Source organism: Astyanax mexicanus, chromosome 15 (assembly GCF_023375975.1).
Source record: "Astyanax mexicanus isolate ESR-SI-001 chromosome 15, AstMex3_surface, whole genome shotgun sequence".
In the NCBI taxonomy this organism is placed as follows: domain Eukaryota; kingdom Metazoa; phylum Chordata; class Actinopteri; order Characiformes; family Acestrorhamphidae; genus Astyanax; species Astyanax mexicanus.
Window position 1 is genome coordinate 5,342,839 of NC_064422.1, and position 14,662 is coordinate 5,357,500.

Here is a 14,662-nt window from a genome sequence, read left to right on the forward strand (position 1 = left end):
ACGCTGCTGGGGGAGAAACGGAGCGGCGGAGGACCGGAGTTCATCCAGCCCAAACACAGCATCATAACACCGATAAGATCAGCGCATGGCGCGGGTCTGGGGGTCGGGACTGTACTCCGGGGGTCTCTGGTTACACACGGGGAGTGGCGCGTGATAGAGCGGGCGGAGGTGGGCCGGGGCCGGGCTGAGTAACCGGGGGCTTTAAAGTCCGACACGAACCGACGGAGCGGGGACGGAGCGATGGCGGGCGGTGTGGCGGGGAGGGCCGTGCGGTGCGCGGCTCCGAGCTGCGGGTAATCCCGGCATGTGTCTGTCCTCCGTCCCGCTGATCTGGGACCAGGAGCCCAACTGAACGCGACCAGCAGCAGCAGCTCCCATGGACTCGCCGTCGTCGGTGGCGCTGCAGAGGCGGCTGGAGATCTGTAGTGACCCGGGGTCCGGTCCCGGTTCTGGTCCCGGGTCCGGTCCGCACCTGAACGGCTGCGTGCCGCTCTCCCACCAGGTGGCCGGACACAAGTACGGGGTGGATAAAGTAGGTGAGTGACTGTTAACTACAGTTCTATTAGTCTGAACCGCTTCAACCACAGACTGACAACCAGCATACATACTATCTACAGCTGCACCAGCAGCGATTAATCGGACCGTTTTTTTTATAATAGTCGATTTATCGATTAGTCAACGATTTTTTTGCCGTAGCCCCTGCTTGTCGTGGTTGCGAGTCCTGTAGGGTTAATTGTAATGTTTCAGTTCAATTTTCTGTCCATTTGAGGCAAAATTAGAAATTATAATATTGTGTGTAAACGTCAATATTGCTTTTTGTTGTTTTAAGCTATGGTAGTAAAGAAGAAGCAGGTATTCATTTTTATACATTATCCAGTTTTCTAGGTTTTAAATTTCTCCCTTACAATCAAAATTTTAGTAAAAATAAAAAAAGATGAACCCTGATGTGATTATCTTATTCTTCAATTTTTGCAACAAAATGGGTTATAGGATTATACATATTGGTTTTATAATTAGAAATGAAAAAAAAAACCAGTAATATTTTTTATTTTGTGTTTTGATTCTTAGCTAGAATAAAAAAAAGAAAACTATAGAGTTTTTTTGTCTAATAATGAAGGCCAAGGGCAGTCCATGCCACACCAAAGAAGTAGGATTGTAATAGTAGTAGTAGTAGTAGTAGTAGTAGTAGTAATCATAATTTAAATGCAGTACCTTTTATCTCAGAACAATGAAAAATGGCAAGTCTTTTTTTGTTGTTGTATATTGTGTGTATAATTTATATTCTATATACGATATTACAAGTTTAATCTTTAATCTTTTTTAATGTGTCCTAAATTGCCTTAACTTTGGCTTTAAGCTTCCACTTTTAAAAAAATGACAAATGAATTGTTTTCCTGTTTTTATTTTTAGTGACTTCATGTTTTGTACAAATCGTTTGGCCATACAGGTACCATTATTTCAGCAGATTTTTATGTTTTACAACCAAGGTTCTATATTTCATTTAAACTCAAACGTTGAGGAGTTGAAACTGATACTTGTTACACTGACCTAATAATAATGCATGATTACCTCACCTGCCCACATCTGCACACTGCATAACATACTGTAGCTTCCCATAGCAACGAAACACAAATACGCAACCTAACTTTGGAGATTATTATTCTTCTTATTATTATAGACCAATAAAGAATAGAATATACAAGTGAGGGAATGTGTATAAACATTTATTTATTTTTCTCTTGAGGAAAAAGTACAACTGCACATTTTTGAATATATATGAAATCTAAAATAAAAAGACTGCTCATTCAGGCTATGATGCATTAATCAGTTAATGTTGATTTATTAGAACAATCCTTTCTGATCACTAAGTTTAAGCTGATAGTCATAGGATCTTTTTCCCTAAAAAAGAGAATATGTGCTGTATATGTTTTATATCTCAATAATAAAATTTTAGATTTCTATAAATCAAGCTTTTGGTAATAATATTAGTGATGTCTAAATTTACAGTTTGTAGTAGTCAGAATTAATTACAGTGAGAATTTGTGAGAATAAGTAATTATAGGTGTCTGTACCTGTATCTTTTTTTTTTTACCTTTTACTAGTAAAAATAGGGCTGAGTATTGAAGAACTTGGCTATATTATCTATCGTAAAACAGGAGTTCATGATATCTTGTGTATTTTTTTTGTATTCATTAACAAATGTTCAAAGTATAAATATCATCCCATCATATCATATTCATAAAATTTGTGTAAACTACGAGTTAACTTTTTTAATCCAATGAGAACAGTGGGATCTAATGAAAGAGTACAAATCTCCCATCTAGACGGTGGGGTTTAAACACAACACAAAAATGAATCACGTCTGACACCCATCTATACTAAACTAAACTAAAAACTATATTGATATTTTCTCACACACCCAGAAAAAATGACTAGGCGTGGGACTGTGTGTGTTGTATTTTTGGTTATTGAGACTAATCTATTATTAGTAGTAGTATTATGATCTTTATTTTCTCTGTATAGTAAATTAATTTAAATGAATTAGATTTCTCAGGCTGGTTAGTAGGCTTATCATATTTTTGTGGATGATATATTCTCCCAGAAATTATTAATATAATGTATAATTTAAAGACCATTAAATGCCACTGATATAATGATGATATAATGCCATTAAAAGTGTATAATTTATTTGTTATTCTAACAACATTTTAATTAGTCATATTTTGGGAATATGTTGCAGTCTGTCCACACTGCGTGTATGGAGTCACAGTTATTGAAGCATTGGTAAATATTGCAAGGCTGGCTAAAATACTGTTCACTGTTATATATGTGAACAAACATACAAACAAACACAATAGATCATATCACCATTATCAGATACTATTGAGGTCATGTCCATTTATTATACAATAAGTCGATAATGTAAGTATCGTGACTGGCCTACTACTGGTCACATGTCTGTGGGCTGTGTCTGAAGCTGTTTACTCATCCAGGTCATTGAATCATCTAGTAAGTCAGGAAGTTAAAGCAGCTTGTGGTGTAATCTTTACACCGCAGTATTTCAGCAGCAGTCAGCTTTATTACTATATCAAGCTCTTCAACGTCAGTCTGTATGTGTGTCAGCCTCATAGGCCCATGTCAAGCTGTTTTAGCCTAAATGATAAATGACTAGTCATAGTTTATCAGTTTACCTTGTTTTTACTCTCTGTTTTTAAAATCTGTCTATAATTATTTATCTATAATAGAGCTGGAAAAATATATCAATATTTTGTACAGTGGTATGAAAATGTTTGGGCATCCCTAATAAATTTTGTGATAATTTTCCTTTATAAATCCTTGGTTGTTTGGATCAGCATTTTTAGTTAAATATATCATATAGCAGATGAACACAGTGATATTTGAAATAGTTATATTAGTGAGGAAGTGGAAGACCACTGGCACAGTTCTAGTTAAGTCCGGAAGTGGCAGCCAAGAAAAATCTCAGATAAGCAGAGGAGAAGGATGATGAGAACAGTCATAGTCAAGACCTGCAACATCATCTTGCTGCACTTCGCATAAAGAGAGGTTGTATGATAAAGTAATGCAGAAGAAGTCTTTTCTGAGCACACGCCACAAACAGAGTCGCTTAAGGTATGCTTAAGTTAAGCACATTTGGATTAGCCAGCTTTAGTTTTGAATAAGGTGCTGTGGACTGATGAAGCTAAAATTGAGTTGAGTTATTTGGAGGGCGGTTATTTATGTGTGGAGGAAAAAGAACACAGCATTCCAAGACAAACACTTTACTGCTCCACACAGTAAAATTTGGTGGTGGTTCCATCATGCTGTGGGGCTGTGTGATCAGTGCAGGTACTGGGAATCGTTTTAAAGTTGAGGGTAACATGGATTCCAGTCAATATCAGCAGATTCTAGGGGCACCAAGTGGTCAAGCGGTCAAATGTGCTGCCACTATGAGCAGGAGGTTGCAGGTTTGAATCCCGTTTATGTGGCTCTGCCATCAGCTGCCGGCACCCAGAGGGAGCAAAATTTGCCTTTCTCCCTCCGGGTGGGTAGATGGCGCTCTCTCTCCATCACGCTCAAAAGGTTTTTTTTAAATCTGTGGTGTGATTTAAAGTGCGTTGTCCATGTTCGGAAGCCATCAAACCTGACTGAACTGTTTGTTGTTTTTGTTGTAGTTGTGGTTGTTGTGAGGATTTTGGAGCTTTAAAGGAGATGGTGATCCAGTGTGAACTGCTTGACCAGTGCTACTCACTCCTTCTGTTTAAATATTTGTTTTGCTTGCCAAACGCTCTCATTAATCACAGACTCTCAGAGCTGTTCATTCGCTCCCTCTGCGCTGAGTCTAGGCTAAATCTCGAGCCGGTCAGAGTTCATCACCGTAATCTCCAATCTCATCCAGCCCGGATCTCTGAGCCTTCAGCCCACGCTCTGATGTAATCAACACGCCAGCGTTTCTCCTCAGCTGTGTTCTGCTGTGGTCTGAAATCTGAAGTGTGTCAGAGTGTGATTAGGACATTTCCAGGTCACACATGCTGACCTTAAACTATAATCTACAAGAATAGAAGACTTTGTGAGCATGAATGAATAATAGCTTCTTCTTTACCTCTGCACTGCATGTTTTCGGACAGTTGAAACTAAAAACATCACAAAGATGTCCACACATGTTTTTACCACCATGCAAACCATGCAATTGCTTGTGGCCCCAGGGATCAGGGGGCCCTCTGTTGGCCAAAAGGTTGGCAAAAAAAACAAACAATAAAAAAAATTTAACTCATTATTTCTTTTTTGTTTGTGAGCGTCTGTGAGCTGATGTATTAGAACCGAGGCGCTGTGCTTTCCTCCGAGCGCGCTGTGATACTATTTGGCAATGCTGCACCAGCAGCAGCTCAAGAAGCGGTGGCTGACTTCACATGTATTGGAGGAAGCATGTGTTAGTCTTTACCCTAGTTGTGTGTTGGGGCATCACTAGTGATGGGGGGGATAATGGTACCCAAAAGTCATGGTTCTGTTCTCACTGTGGTTTGGATCTTTTGGTTCAGCATGAGTACAGTATAGCACAAAATACTAAAGTCCAATTTATACTTCTACACCAAGCCTATCTAAGCCTGTAGACTGACATGCTGTGATTGAGCCTTGTGTTCCCTCCCACACATTTCCATCTTCATGGTTAGACTGCAAAGGCATTAACAACATAGTTGTTAACGCACAAGTATAAATGTGTACAAAGGTGTAGGGCACTCACACAGGCTACATTGTATACAACACTGTCTGTAAACTTTTAAGAGACCGCTCAGTTCAGTGCAGTTGAACACATGTTGGTTCCATTCCTTTCCTTTCTATAGAAATGAAGCCAAACAGCCTGCTATAGACCACTGCAGTCCTGTCGTCATTTTGTAGTCGGCCCCATGTTGTTAATGCTCGTATTTGAAGTTCCGTGTCTGGAGATGAGGAACTGCGCTGTGATTTGTCTCACGGAAACCTGGCTGAACAAGACCATGCCGGACTCAGCCTTCCAGCTCGCCGGCCGGCAGCTCTTCCGAGCGTACCGCAGCCAGCTATCCGGGAAAGCCCGGGGGGGCGGCTTGTGCGTCTACATAAACAAAGGTTGGTGCACAAACTGCGTGTTGGTAAACAGCCACTGCTCCGAGGCGACAGAACAGCTGACTGTGAAGTGTCGTCCCCACTATCTGCCTCGTGAGTTTTCGGCGGTGTTCGTGATTGCTGTTTACATAGCACCGGATGCTAATGCTAACAACGCGCTGAAGGAGCTTTATGACAACATCAGCTCGCTTCAGAACAAGCATCCGGACGCGTTCTACGTGGTAGCGGGGGATTTTAACCACATAGAACTGAAGAACACGCTGCCAAGGTTTTACCAACACGTGAACATTCCAACGCGAGGTAATAACACGCTGGACCGTGTTTACTCCTCTGTGAAAGACGCTTACAAAGCCTTCCCCCGCCCCCACCTCGGGCTATCGGACCACATCTCCATCATGCTGGTCCCCGCATACCACCCCCCACTGCGACGCTCAAAACCCACACAGAAAACCATCACGGTGTGGCCCAGTGACGGCGCCGCTGTGCTGCAGGACTGCTTCGGCTGCACAGACTGGCAGGTCTTCAGGGAGGCTGCTGAGTGTGAGGGGGAGCTGGATCTGGAGGAATACACATCTGCTGTTCTCGGGTACATCAGCAAGTGTGTGGAGGATGTCACTACTACCAAGACTGTGACTTGCTACCCGAACCAGAAGCCCTGGCTGAACGCAGAGGTGCGTTCCCTGCTGAAAGCCAGGGATGCTGCCTTCAGATCTGGAGACTCGGACGAACTCAGGAGGGCTAGAAGAGAGCTGACTGCTGGAGTTAAGAGGGCAAAAGCTGCATATGCTCAGAAAATCCAGGGACACTTTTCCTCCCAGGATCCACAGAGCATGTGGAGGGGCATCTAGTGCATCACGGACTACAAATCTAACGTTGCACAAAGCTCCAAAGACCCATCCCTGCCTGAGGCTCTCAACACGTTCTACGCCCGCTTTGAGAACCCTGACACACCCCCCAGCACCAGACTCCCACACTCACCAGGAGAGGAGCCCCTCAGCGTGACACCAGCAGAAGTAAGGAGGACGCTGAGGAGGATTAACCCCTGGAAAGCTGCCGGCCCGGACAACATCCCTGGACAGGTGCTAAAAGACTGCGCAGACCAGCTCTCGGACGTCCTGGCCAACGCGTCCCTCATCCAGGCAGCTGTCCCCACTTGCCTGAAGACCGCCACCATCATCCCGGTCCCCAAGAGCTCCACAGTGACAGGTCTGAATGACTACCGGCCAGTAGCCCTCACTCCGATAGTCACAAAGTGCTTTGAAAGACTGGTTCAGACCCACATCAAAGCCACCATCAACATCACTGTGGATCCACACCAGTACGCATACAGGAAGAACCGATCCACAGAGGATGCCATTTCCTCCGTGGTCCACACTGCCCTCACCCACCTGGAGCAGAAGGATTCCTACGTTCGGATGCTCTTTGTGGACTTCACATCTGCTTTCAACACTATGATTCCTCAGACACTGATAACCAAACTCTCCTCACTTGGACTGAGCTCTTCCCTGTGCAACTGGGTCCTAGACTTCCTGACCAACAGGCCGCAGTCTGTGAGGATTCACAACATCTCCTCCCCCTCCATAATCCTCAGCACTGGCTCCCCTCAGGGCTGTGTGCTGAGCCCCCTCCTGTTCACACTGCTCACATATGACTGCTCACCTCTCCATCCAGGCTGACATATTGTGAAGTTTGCGGACGACACGGCAGTGGTTGGATGCATCACGAACAGAGATGAGTCCAGCTACAGGCAGGAGGTGGGACACCTGGAGGATTGGTGCAGAGAAAACAACCTCTGCATCAATGTAAAAAAGACAAAGGAGATGATTGTGGACTTCAGAAGGGGCAAGCATGCCCACCTCCCCCTGCACATTGGAGGTTCTGCGGTGGAAGTGGTTGACAGCTACAGGTACTTGGGTGTGCACCTGACCAGCAACCTCACCTGGATCAACAACACTTCCACTCTGGTCAGGAAGGCACATCAGCGGCTCTACTTCCTCAGGAGGCTGAGACGAGCTGGACTCGGGAGCACAGTCCTCACCTCCTTCTACAGATGTGTGGTGGAGAGCGTCGTGTGCTCCAGCATCAATGTGTGGCATGGAAGCTGCTCTGCTGCAGACAGGAAAGCACTGCAGAGGGTGGTGAAGGCTGCACAGAGGATTGTTGGAGTCAGCTTCCCCAGCACCACAGACATTTACACCTCCAGGTGCAGGAAAAGGGCCACCTGCATCAGGAAGGATCCCACCCATCCAGCACACGCACTTTTTGTCCCACTCCCCTCAGGCCGGAGGCTGCGGAGCATTAAGTGCAAAACAACAAGACTCAGAAACAGCTTCATTCCGGAAGCTGTAAGACTCTTAAACTCCACTTAACAAACACACTGCACTGACACCAAGGACAAATTACTGTTTACTGTTTACAAACATGGTCACTTTACTTGCACTGAGACACTTTATCTCCACTGCTCTAATTCACATTATCATGCTGCTATAGCACACTTGCACTCTGGACTTCATGTTGCTAAACCTTTCTACTCTCTATTTATTTTTTTTATTCTTTGGGATATTTATTTATCTGTTTTGTATATTCTATTTCTTTTATTGTATTCTTTTTTTATCTATATATCTATTAATCACAGCTCTTTGGGTGTAAAACTGGATCGTGAGATCACAATTTCGTTCCACCTCATGTACCACATGTGATGCGAATGACAATAAAATCTCCTTGAATCCTAAGCAGATTTTCTATATGGGCAGAATAAGTGGGCTTTTTTTTTTTTTTTTTTTTTTTAAACCTGCCTTTGTCACATTCTGTGGTAAATAAATATGTTCAGAACTAGAGGTGTCACGATTCTCTAAATCCTCGATTCGATTTGATTCTCGATTTTCTTTTTTCTTTTTTTTAAAGCAGAGAGGCCTATGCCAGTTCTAGATTAGTCTATGGTCATTCATTGGTTTGATTCCTCAAATTTACAATATCTTATTTCAAAATGTGGGCCTGATATAATTGATGCAAAGTGATACAAGTGATCTGTAATACACCACATTAGGCACTAATGGTCAAATTTAAATAATTTAATTAAGATTTATTTGTAATGCCATCTAGTGGCTTTTTTGGTAGCAGCAGTGTGCACATAACAAAATAAATAATAAAAAAGTACAGGAACAGTCATGTACAAAATAATAGAACAATTAGAGCCTTAACAAACTGAACTCTATCCTACTATAACAGTTAAACATGAAAAATAAGACTTTAGGACTTTTTCGGTCTCTGAGAATGACAAGTTTTTTTCTTTAATAAAGATATATTATTAACTTTATCTGAGAGAAAGATGCTCCTTAAGGTACCAAAACTATTAACATATTTGAGGCGAGACAAAACAACTGTTATTTTTATATTTTCAAGTTTTTCTTTAAGAAGTGCTGCGCCATTTGCGGGAGGGATCGCCGATCCTCTTTTTGACTTTGATGCTCGAGACCATGACATAATTTCGATCGATTTCGATGAAATATCGAACTCGTGACACCCCTATTCAGAACCCTGTACGTTTTATTCTGTATACATTTTCCTCCTAAACACTGGATCCTCTGAATTCTGAGGACACTTAAAAGTCTTAATTAAAATAATGCTACAATTGCGGCAATGCTACCGTGCACTGAACTGATCTGAACTGATGTCACAGCACAGACGCTCAGAATGCGAGCACGGTGTCCAAAATATAATGCTAGAGAAAAAAAGTAATTGTAAATTATATCATTGTTCTTGTTCTATTTGGGTTTAATGATTGTGCAGTGCATAGCCTTACTACTGTTTTTTTGTGTGTGTTTTTTTTTTTTTTTTAATTGATTTTTTTTATTCTTAAACCATGTTAAATTGTATTAGATTAGAGGAAAGTCTTTCAGACATCATTCTTGTAGCCTGATTTACTGATGTTTAGTCCTGTGGATTATTGTTTGCATTGTTTGTATGATTTAATCTTTCAGAGATCTGTTCTTAATAAACATTTTTCTTTAAAAAAAAAAAAATAGCTCTTTTGGATAGGTCTTGTAGAAGCTCGAAAAATAACACAAACTACACTTTTTATTATCACCAGACTGAAAGTTTTTTTGAGCTCTTTTAATACATTAATTATCATCATCTGAAAAGAAGAAGAATAATAAACCCAAACGTGATAAAACTGAAGTTCACTTGTTTTATGTATTCGACAGTGTGCTCTCATTCTGTGCTGCTTTCTTGTAATGTCAGTTCGGTGCACATTAACATTAGCTTACATTTAGCATTATACTAATTCTTAAATAATCTCATAATTTAGAGGATCCAGTAATGTACAGGGTTTAAAACTAATCTAGTCTTATTTACCACAGAATGTAATTGAGGTGAATTTTCTTTTTTTCTTTTTTTTTTAAAGTCCATTTATTCTGCCTATTGAGAAACTCAGATAGATTCATTTAGATATGGAACCCCAAATATGGGCATACAGAGAACTACAGAATGATGCACGACTGTAGTGATCTATGTTGTTTTGAAATTTGAAACCAGGTTTGAATTAGTGCTTTTGTGAGCAGAGGTAGAGCCAGAATCACTTACACCTGTGGCAGGCCTGTGCCCTTCTTTAAGACCAAGTTTTTTTAGGGCCAATTTCTGCTTCTCCGTTAAATCTTTGCAATAGCCTGATACACGCCTCCTGAAAATCAAACTACACACCGCAAGACCCAGACTGCAGCAGCAGTGATTGGTGCTCTGAGCCTTGTGTTGCGGCTTACGCACTCTCACTTTCATGGATAAACTAAAGACTGCACTCATGAATGCTAAAGTATAAACATGTACAACACCCTAGGCCATAGACTATGTGTTGACTCAGTACAGACATATAAAAACCTACCAAACCATGAATCTGTGTTGGACATTTTGCTTTTATTTGAACTGCACTACTTCACTCCACCCCAACCCGTCCCTAACCTAGCAGTGTTCATCTTTAATCTTAATTAATTTTACTCAAATGAAGAGTTTAATGATGGTTTAAACCTCGTTGTTTTCTTCATTTATTCAGGTATACTGCAGCATCCTGATGGCACAGTCCTCAAGCAGCTCCAGCCTCCTCCCAGAGGACCCAGAGAGATGAAGTTCTACAGCATGGTGAGTTTTTACACATCAGTATTGTTTAGTGTATTTGTTACCTGTTACGCCTAACCATGATTGGAGTTGAAGTTGAGAGTGACAGAAGTTGAAGTTGAGTGTGACGGAAGTTGAGAATGACGGTAGTTGAAGTTGAGCATGACGGGAGTTGAAGTTGAGTATGACAGGAGTTGAGCATGATGGGAGTTGAAGTTAAGCATGATAGGAGTTGAGGGTGATGGAAGTTGAGCATGACGGGAGTTGAGCATGATGGGAGTTGAGGTTGAGCATGATAGGAGTTGAGGGTGATGGAAGTTGAATGTGATGGAAGTTGAGCATGACGGGAGTTGAAATTAAGAGCGTCATAAATTGAAATTGAGCATGATGGGAGTTGAGCAAGATGGGAGTTGAAGTTAAGCATGATAGGAGTTGAGGGTGATGGAAGTTGAATGTGATGGAGGTTGAGCGTGATGGGAGTTGAAGTTGAGAGCGTCATAAGTTGAAGTTGAGCATGACAGGAGTTGAGTCTGATGGAGTTGAGGGTGATGGAAGTTGAATGTGATGGAAGTTGAACATAACAGGAGTTGAAGTTAAGAGCGTCATAAGTTAAAGTTGAGCATGATGGGAGTTGAGTGTGACGGGAGTTAAAGTTGAGTCTGATGAGAGTTGAAGTTCATTGTGATGGGAGACAATAAAAAACATGAAACTTTGTTTTAAAAAAAGTAATAATTTCAATTATTTTTAATTTGTCCTTCAAGAGAGATGTACAGGGATGCAATGATGATGTCAGGAACTGATAATTCATTGTATAGGGAGTAAAATGAATAGTGTAATGGGGTTGAAATAAAAATGGGGGATCTGTGTTGAAATTATGTAAGATTTTTTATTCATATCATAATGCAAAAGCACTTAATTGAACATTTTTGAAGTAATGTTAGGGAGTGAAAGTTCTGTTTAGTATATATGAGTGCAGTGGCTGGAGATGAGCATGTTCAGAGCTGCTGCTGCTGGAGCTCATTAGTATTAATAAAGAAGTGAGCGTTCACTCCAGAGGCTTGCGGTTCCTCACTGATTCAGACTGTCTCCTTAAAAAATGGCAAAGCCGGACTCTTCCTCTCGAGCGGTGGGGCTTTGGTTGAGCAAGGGACTGGACTGGAGTGCTGATTTAGCCCAGCTTAGCTGACCAGCATGCAAGCTTCACCTCCAAGCTCAGAACAGAATCCATCTGAAACACAGGGACCAGTTGGTCTTAGCTTTAGGATAGATGTCTGCCTCAGTGAAATTTCATGTTGGACACGAGCTTGCTGGCAGTGCTGGGGGGTAACTTATTTCGCCTGCCAGGAGGGATGCTGATATTGTGTTTAAAAGAGATTTAAACAGGAGAAAAAAAAGGGAATGATGAGTTAATTATAATGATGGACCCCAACCCCACCTCCAGGGCTGAGTTATGTAACCAGCAGCAGGGACTGTGGGAAGAAACCACCCACATTTTTGGAAGAGCGAAGCAGACAACTGTCTGCAGGTTGCATACACTGAGGAAGAGCCGGGAGGAGTATTTAAACCCTTTTCTGTTTACATTTCAACAATTACACTGTGTCCAAAATAGGGACACACCAATCCATCTTTTTCAGTTCCAGTACCAAAATTTAAACAGAGTCAAATACGAGTCAAACAAAATGCAACAAATTAGCACATCAGTACATTTCGCCACCAAAAATCAAAGATCACACCCTCTAATATTTCTTAGACTGCCATGCAAACAGAGTTGATGCAGTATGCAGTGTATGGTCTGAGCACTGCAGGCTGACCTCCCACTTCTTTAAGCTCTGCTGGCAGTACTCGTTAGTTGTCTTGCCATGAAGTGCCATGTTGAATATCCAATGGCCAGTATGAGAGAATTTTACCTAAACACTAAATTGTACAGCCCTGCTAACCATTCACACCTGAAACCTTTTAACACTAACACATTACATTGGAGAGGAAAAATTAATAATTGAGCACAATTTACTCATTTTCACTTATAGGTTGCCAGTGGTTTAGACATTAATGAGTGTGTGTTGAGTTGTTTTGAGGGCCCAACAAATTTACACTGTTATACAAGCTGTACAAGGTGACTACTTTACATTGTATCAGTCAACATCTTCAGTGTTGTTCAATGAAAAGGCATTATAACATGCACTGCCTGTCCAAAAAAAAGTCTCCACCTGGATTTAAGTAGGTAAATGATGTAGGGTTGATGATGCAGTTGGTCTGCAGGTCTGGGTTCAGCAACAGTATGTGCTGAAAAAAAATTAGGTCAGCTGACTCTACCTGAGTAGTAATTAGTGTAAATTGCCATTAAGTCTGTTTATTATTTCTATATTATATATTGTTATATAAGTTATCAGTATTTACTTCTTTTATTATCCTTATGTTTCCTTTGTGCTATTCAATTGTATTGCCTCTCTATAACACAAGTTGCCATGTTTGTGTTTTTCACACCAAACTGGGCTTATTTGATAGTTTTTTTTATAGGTTTTTTTTTAATATAATTTATAGCTACTTTTATATTTAATATGGCCTCCAAAAAGGTGCAATTGCAAACTATTGGGCTAATTTAAGCTTCTAACAGGTGGGTTTAGACAGGCTTTGGGAAGGATATTTGCTAGACCTGGCATCCCTGATTGCAGCTCGCCACAGTAACTCACAGTCTGCTTTCTCTCTATCAATCCAAAGACAGCAGAAGGTCTATATGTGGATTTAAATGCTGAAAATAAGTTTAATGTTTGTAATGTAATGAGCTGATGTACAGTGAGTACGGCTGTTGTCTTGTCCCTTATCTAGTGTGTTTACATTTTTAGAGACACAGAGAGAGAAAGAGCTGAGTGTATGTGCCCATTCCCCCTCCTACGGGGTGTACTGCTCTCCATTGTACATTAATGATGCATCAACAATGACATTTCTTCCATGTCAATTTTTTTTTATAGTCTATATTGGCGCTTATGTGTGTATATTATGCCTTATGTATACTGAGACTGATTTAAAAAAAAAAAGTATTTTTGCTTATTTATTTTAGCCAAAAAAGTTTAGTTTCACCCTTTATGTAAATGAATATGACATATATAATAATACTTTTCATAACCAGTAGACACAAGTTAGTTGCAGTACGTCATACATCTTTTCTGATCCTGTGATCCACTGTTTTTTGCAGGTATATGAAAAAGACTGCCGTGACCCCTGCCTCCTCGACCTTCAGCAGTATCTTCCCAAATATTACGGCACCTGGTCGTCTGCAGACAGCCCCACAGGTGAGAAGCGCTGAATCCTACACCACACCCACTTTAACAGAACCTATTAACATGCGTCTCCAAGGCTAAATATTTAAATATCAGTGACAAATACAACCACAAACAGTATGCAAAGGCTTACACTGGAACCTGCAGCCCTGACTGTAGAACAGCAGCTGCTTGTCTGGGTGAAGCTCTGACCAACTGCTGATTCACACACTGCTTTTATACAAAATAAACATACTCTGCCTTTTAAATGTTTGGATTCACCACTCTATTTAATAAAATAAATTATGTTTTATTGCAAATTAATTTTGCGCTATATTTCCAGAAGTATCCACTGACCTGCGTTGCGTTTGGTAATGTGAGGCTTGGATGGAACTGCTTGGTCATGGAAACCCATTCAATTAATCTCTCTACACTTCGAACTGTTCTTGAGCTACCACATTTTTCTCACTATAAGGCAAACCTAAAATCCTTTAATTTACCCAAAAATCGTCAGCGTGCCTTAAAATCCAGTGCGTCTTATGTATTAATTCTACCAGCCAGGTATTAAGGAGCAGTAAAGCCAATCTGCTGAAGTACTGTGTTAAAAAGAAGCAACACCAATACTGGAGCAGTATTAGCATTAGCTGCTCTTTTGCAGTTCGGAGGTCAGTATTACAAGACTGTAGCTTGCTGCTAAC

At 41.1% G+C, this 14,662-nt stretch overlaps 1 protein-coding gene across 1 annotated transcript in view; it reads left to right on the forward strand.

Moving 5' to 3' along the window:
- The window catches only part of ipmkb (inositol polyphosphate multikinase b), a 25,662-nt gene continuing 11,000 nt past the window's right edge, over nucleotides 1–14,662 (forward strand). Inside the window, exons 1-3 of the mRNA XM_022669359.2 lie at nucleotides 1–536; nucleotides 10,646–10,731; nucleotides 13,901–13,997. Of these exons, the coding sequence (XP_022525080.2) occupies nucleotides 377–536; nucleotides 10,646–10,731; nucleotides 13,901–13,997 (343 nt within the window). The 5' untranslated portion in view covers nucleotides 1–376. The remainder of the gene's footprint in view (nucleotides 537–10,645; nucleotides 10,732–13,900; nucleotides 13,998–14,662) is intronic.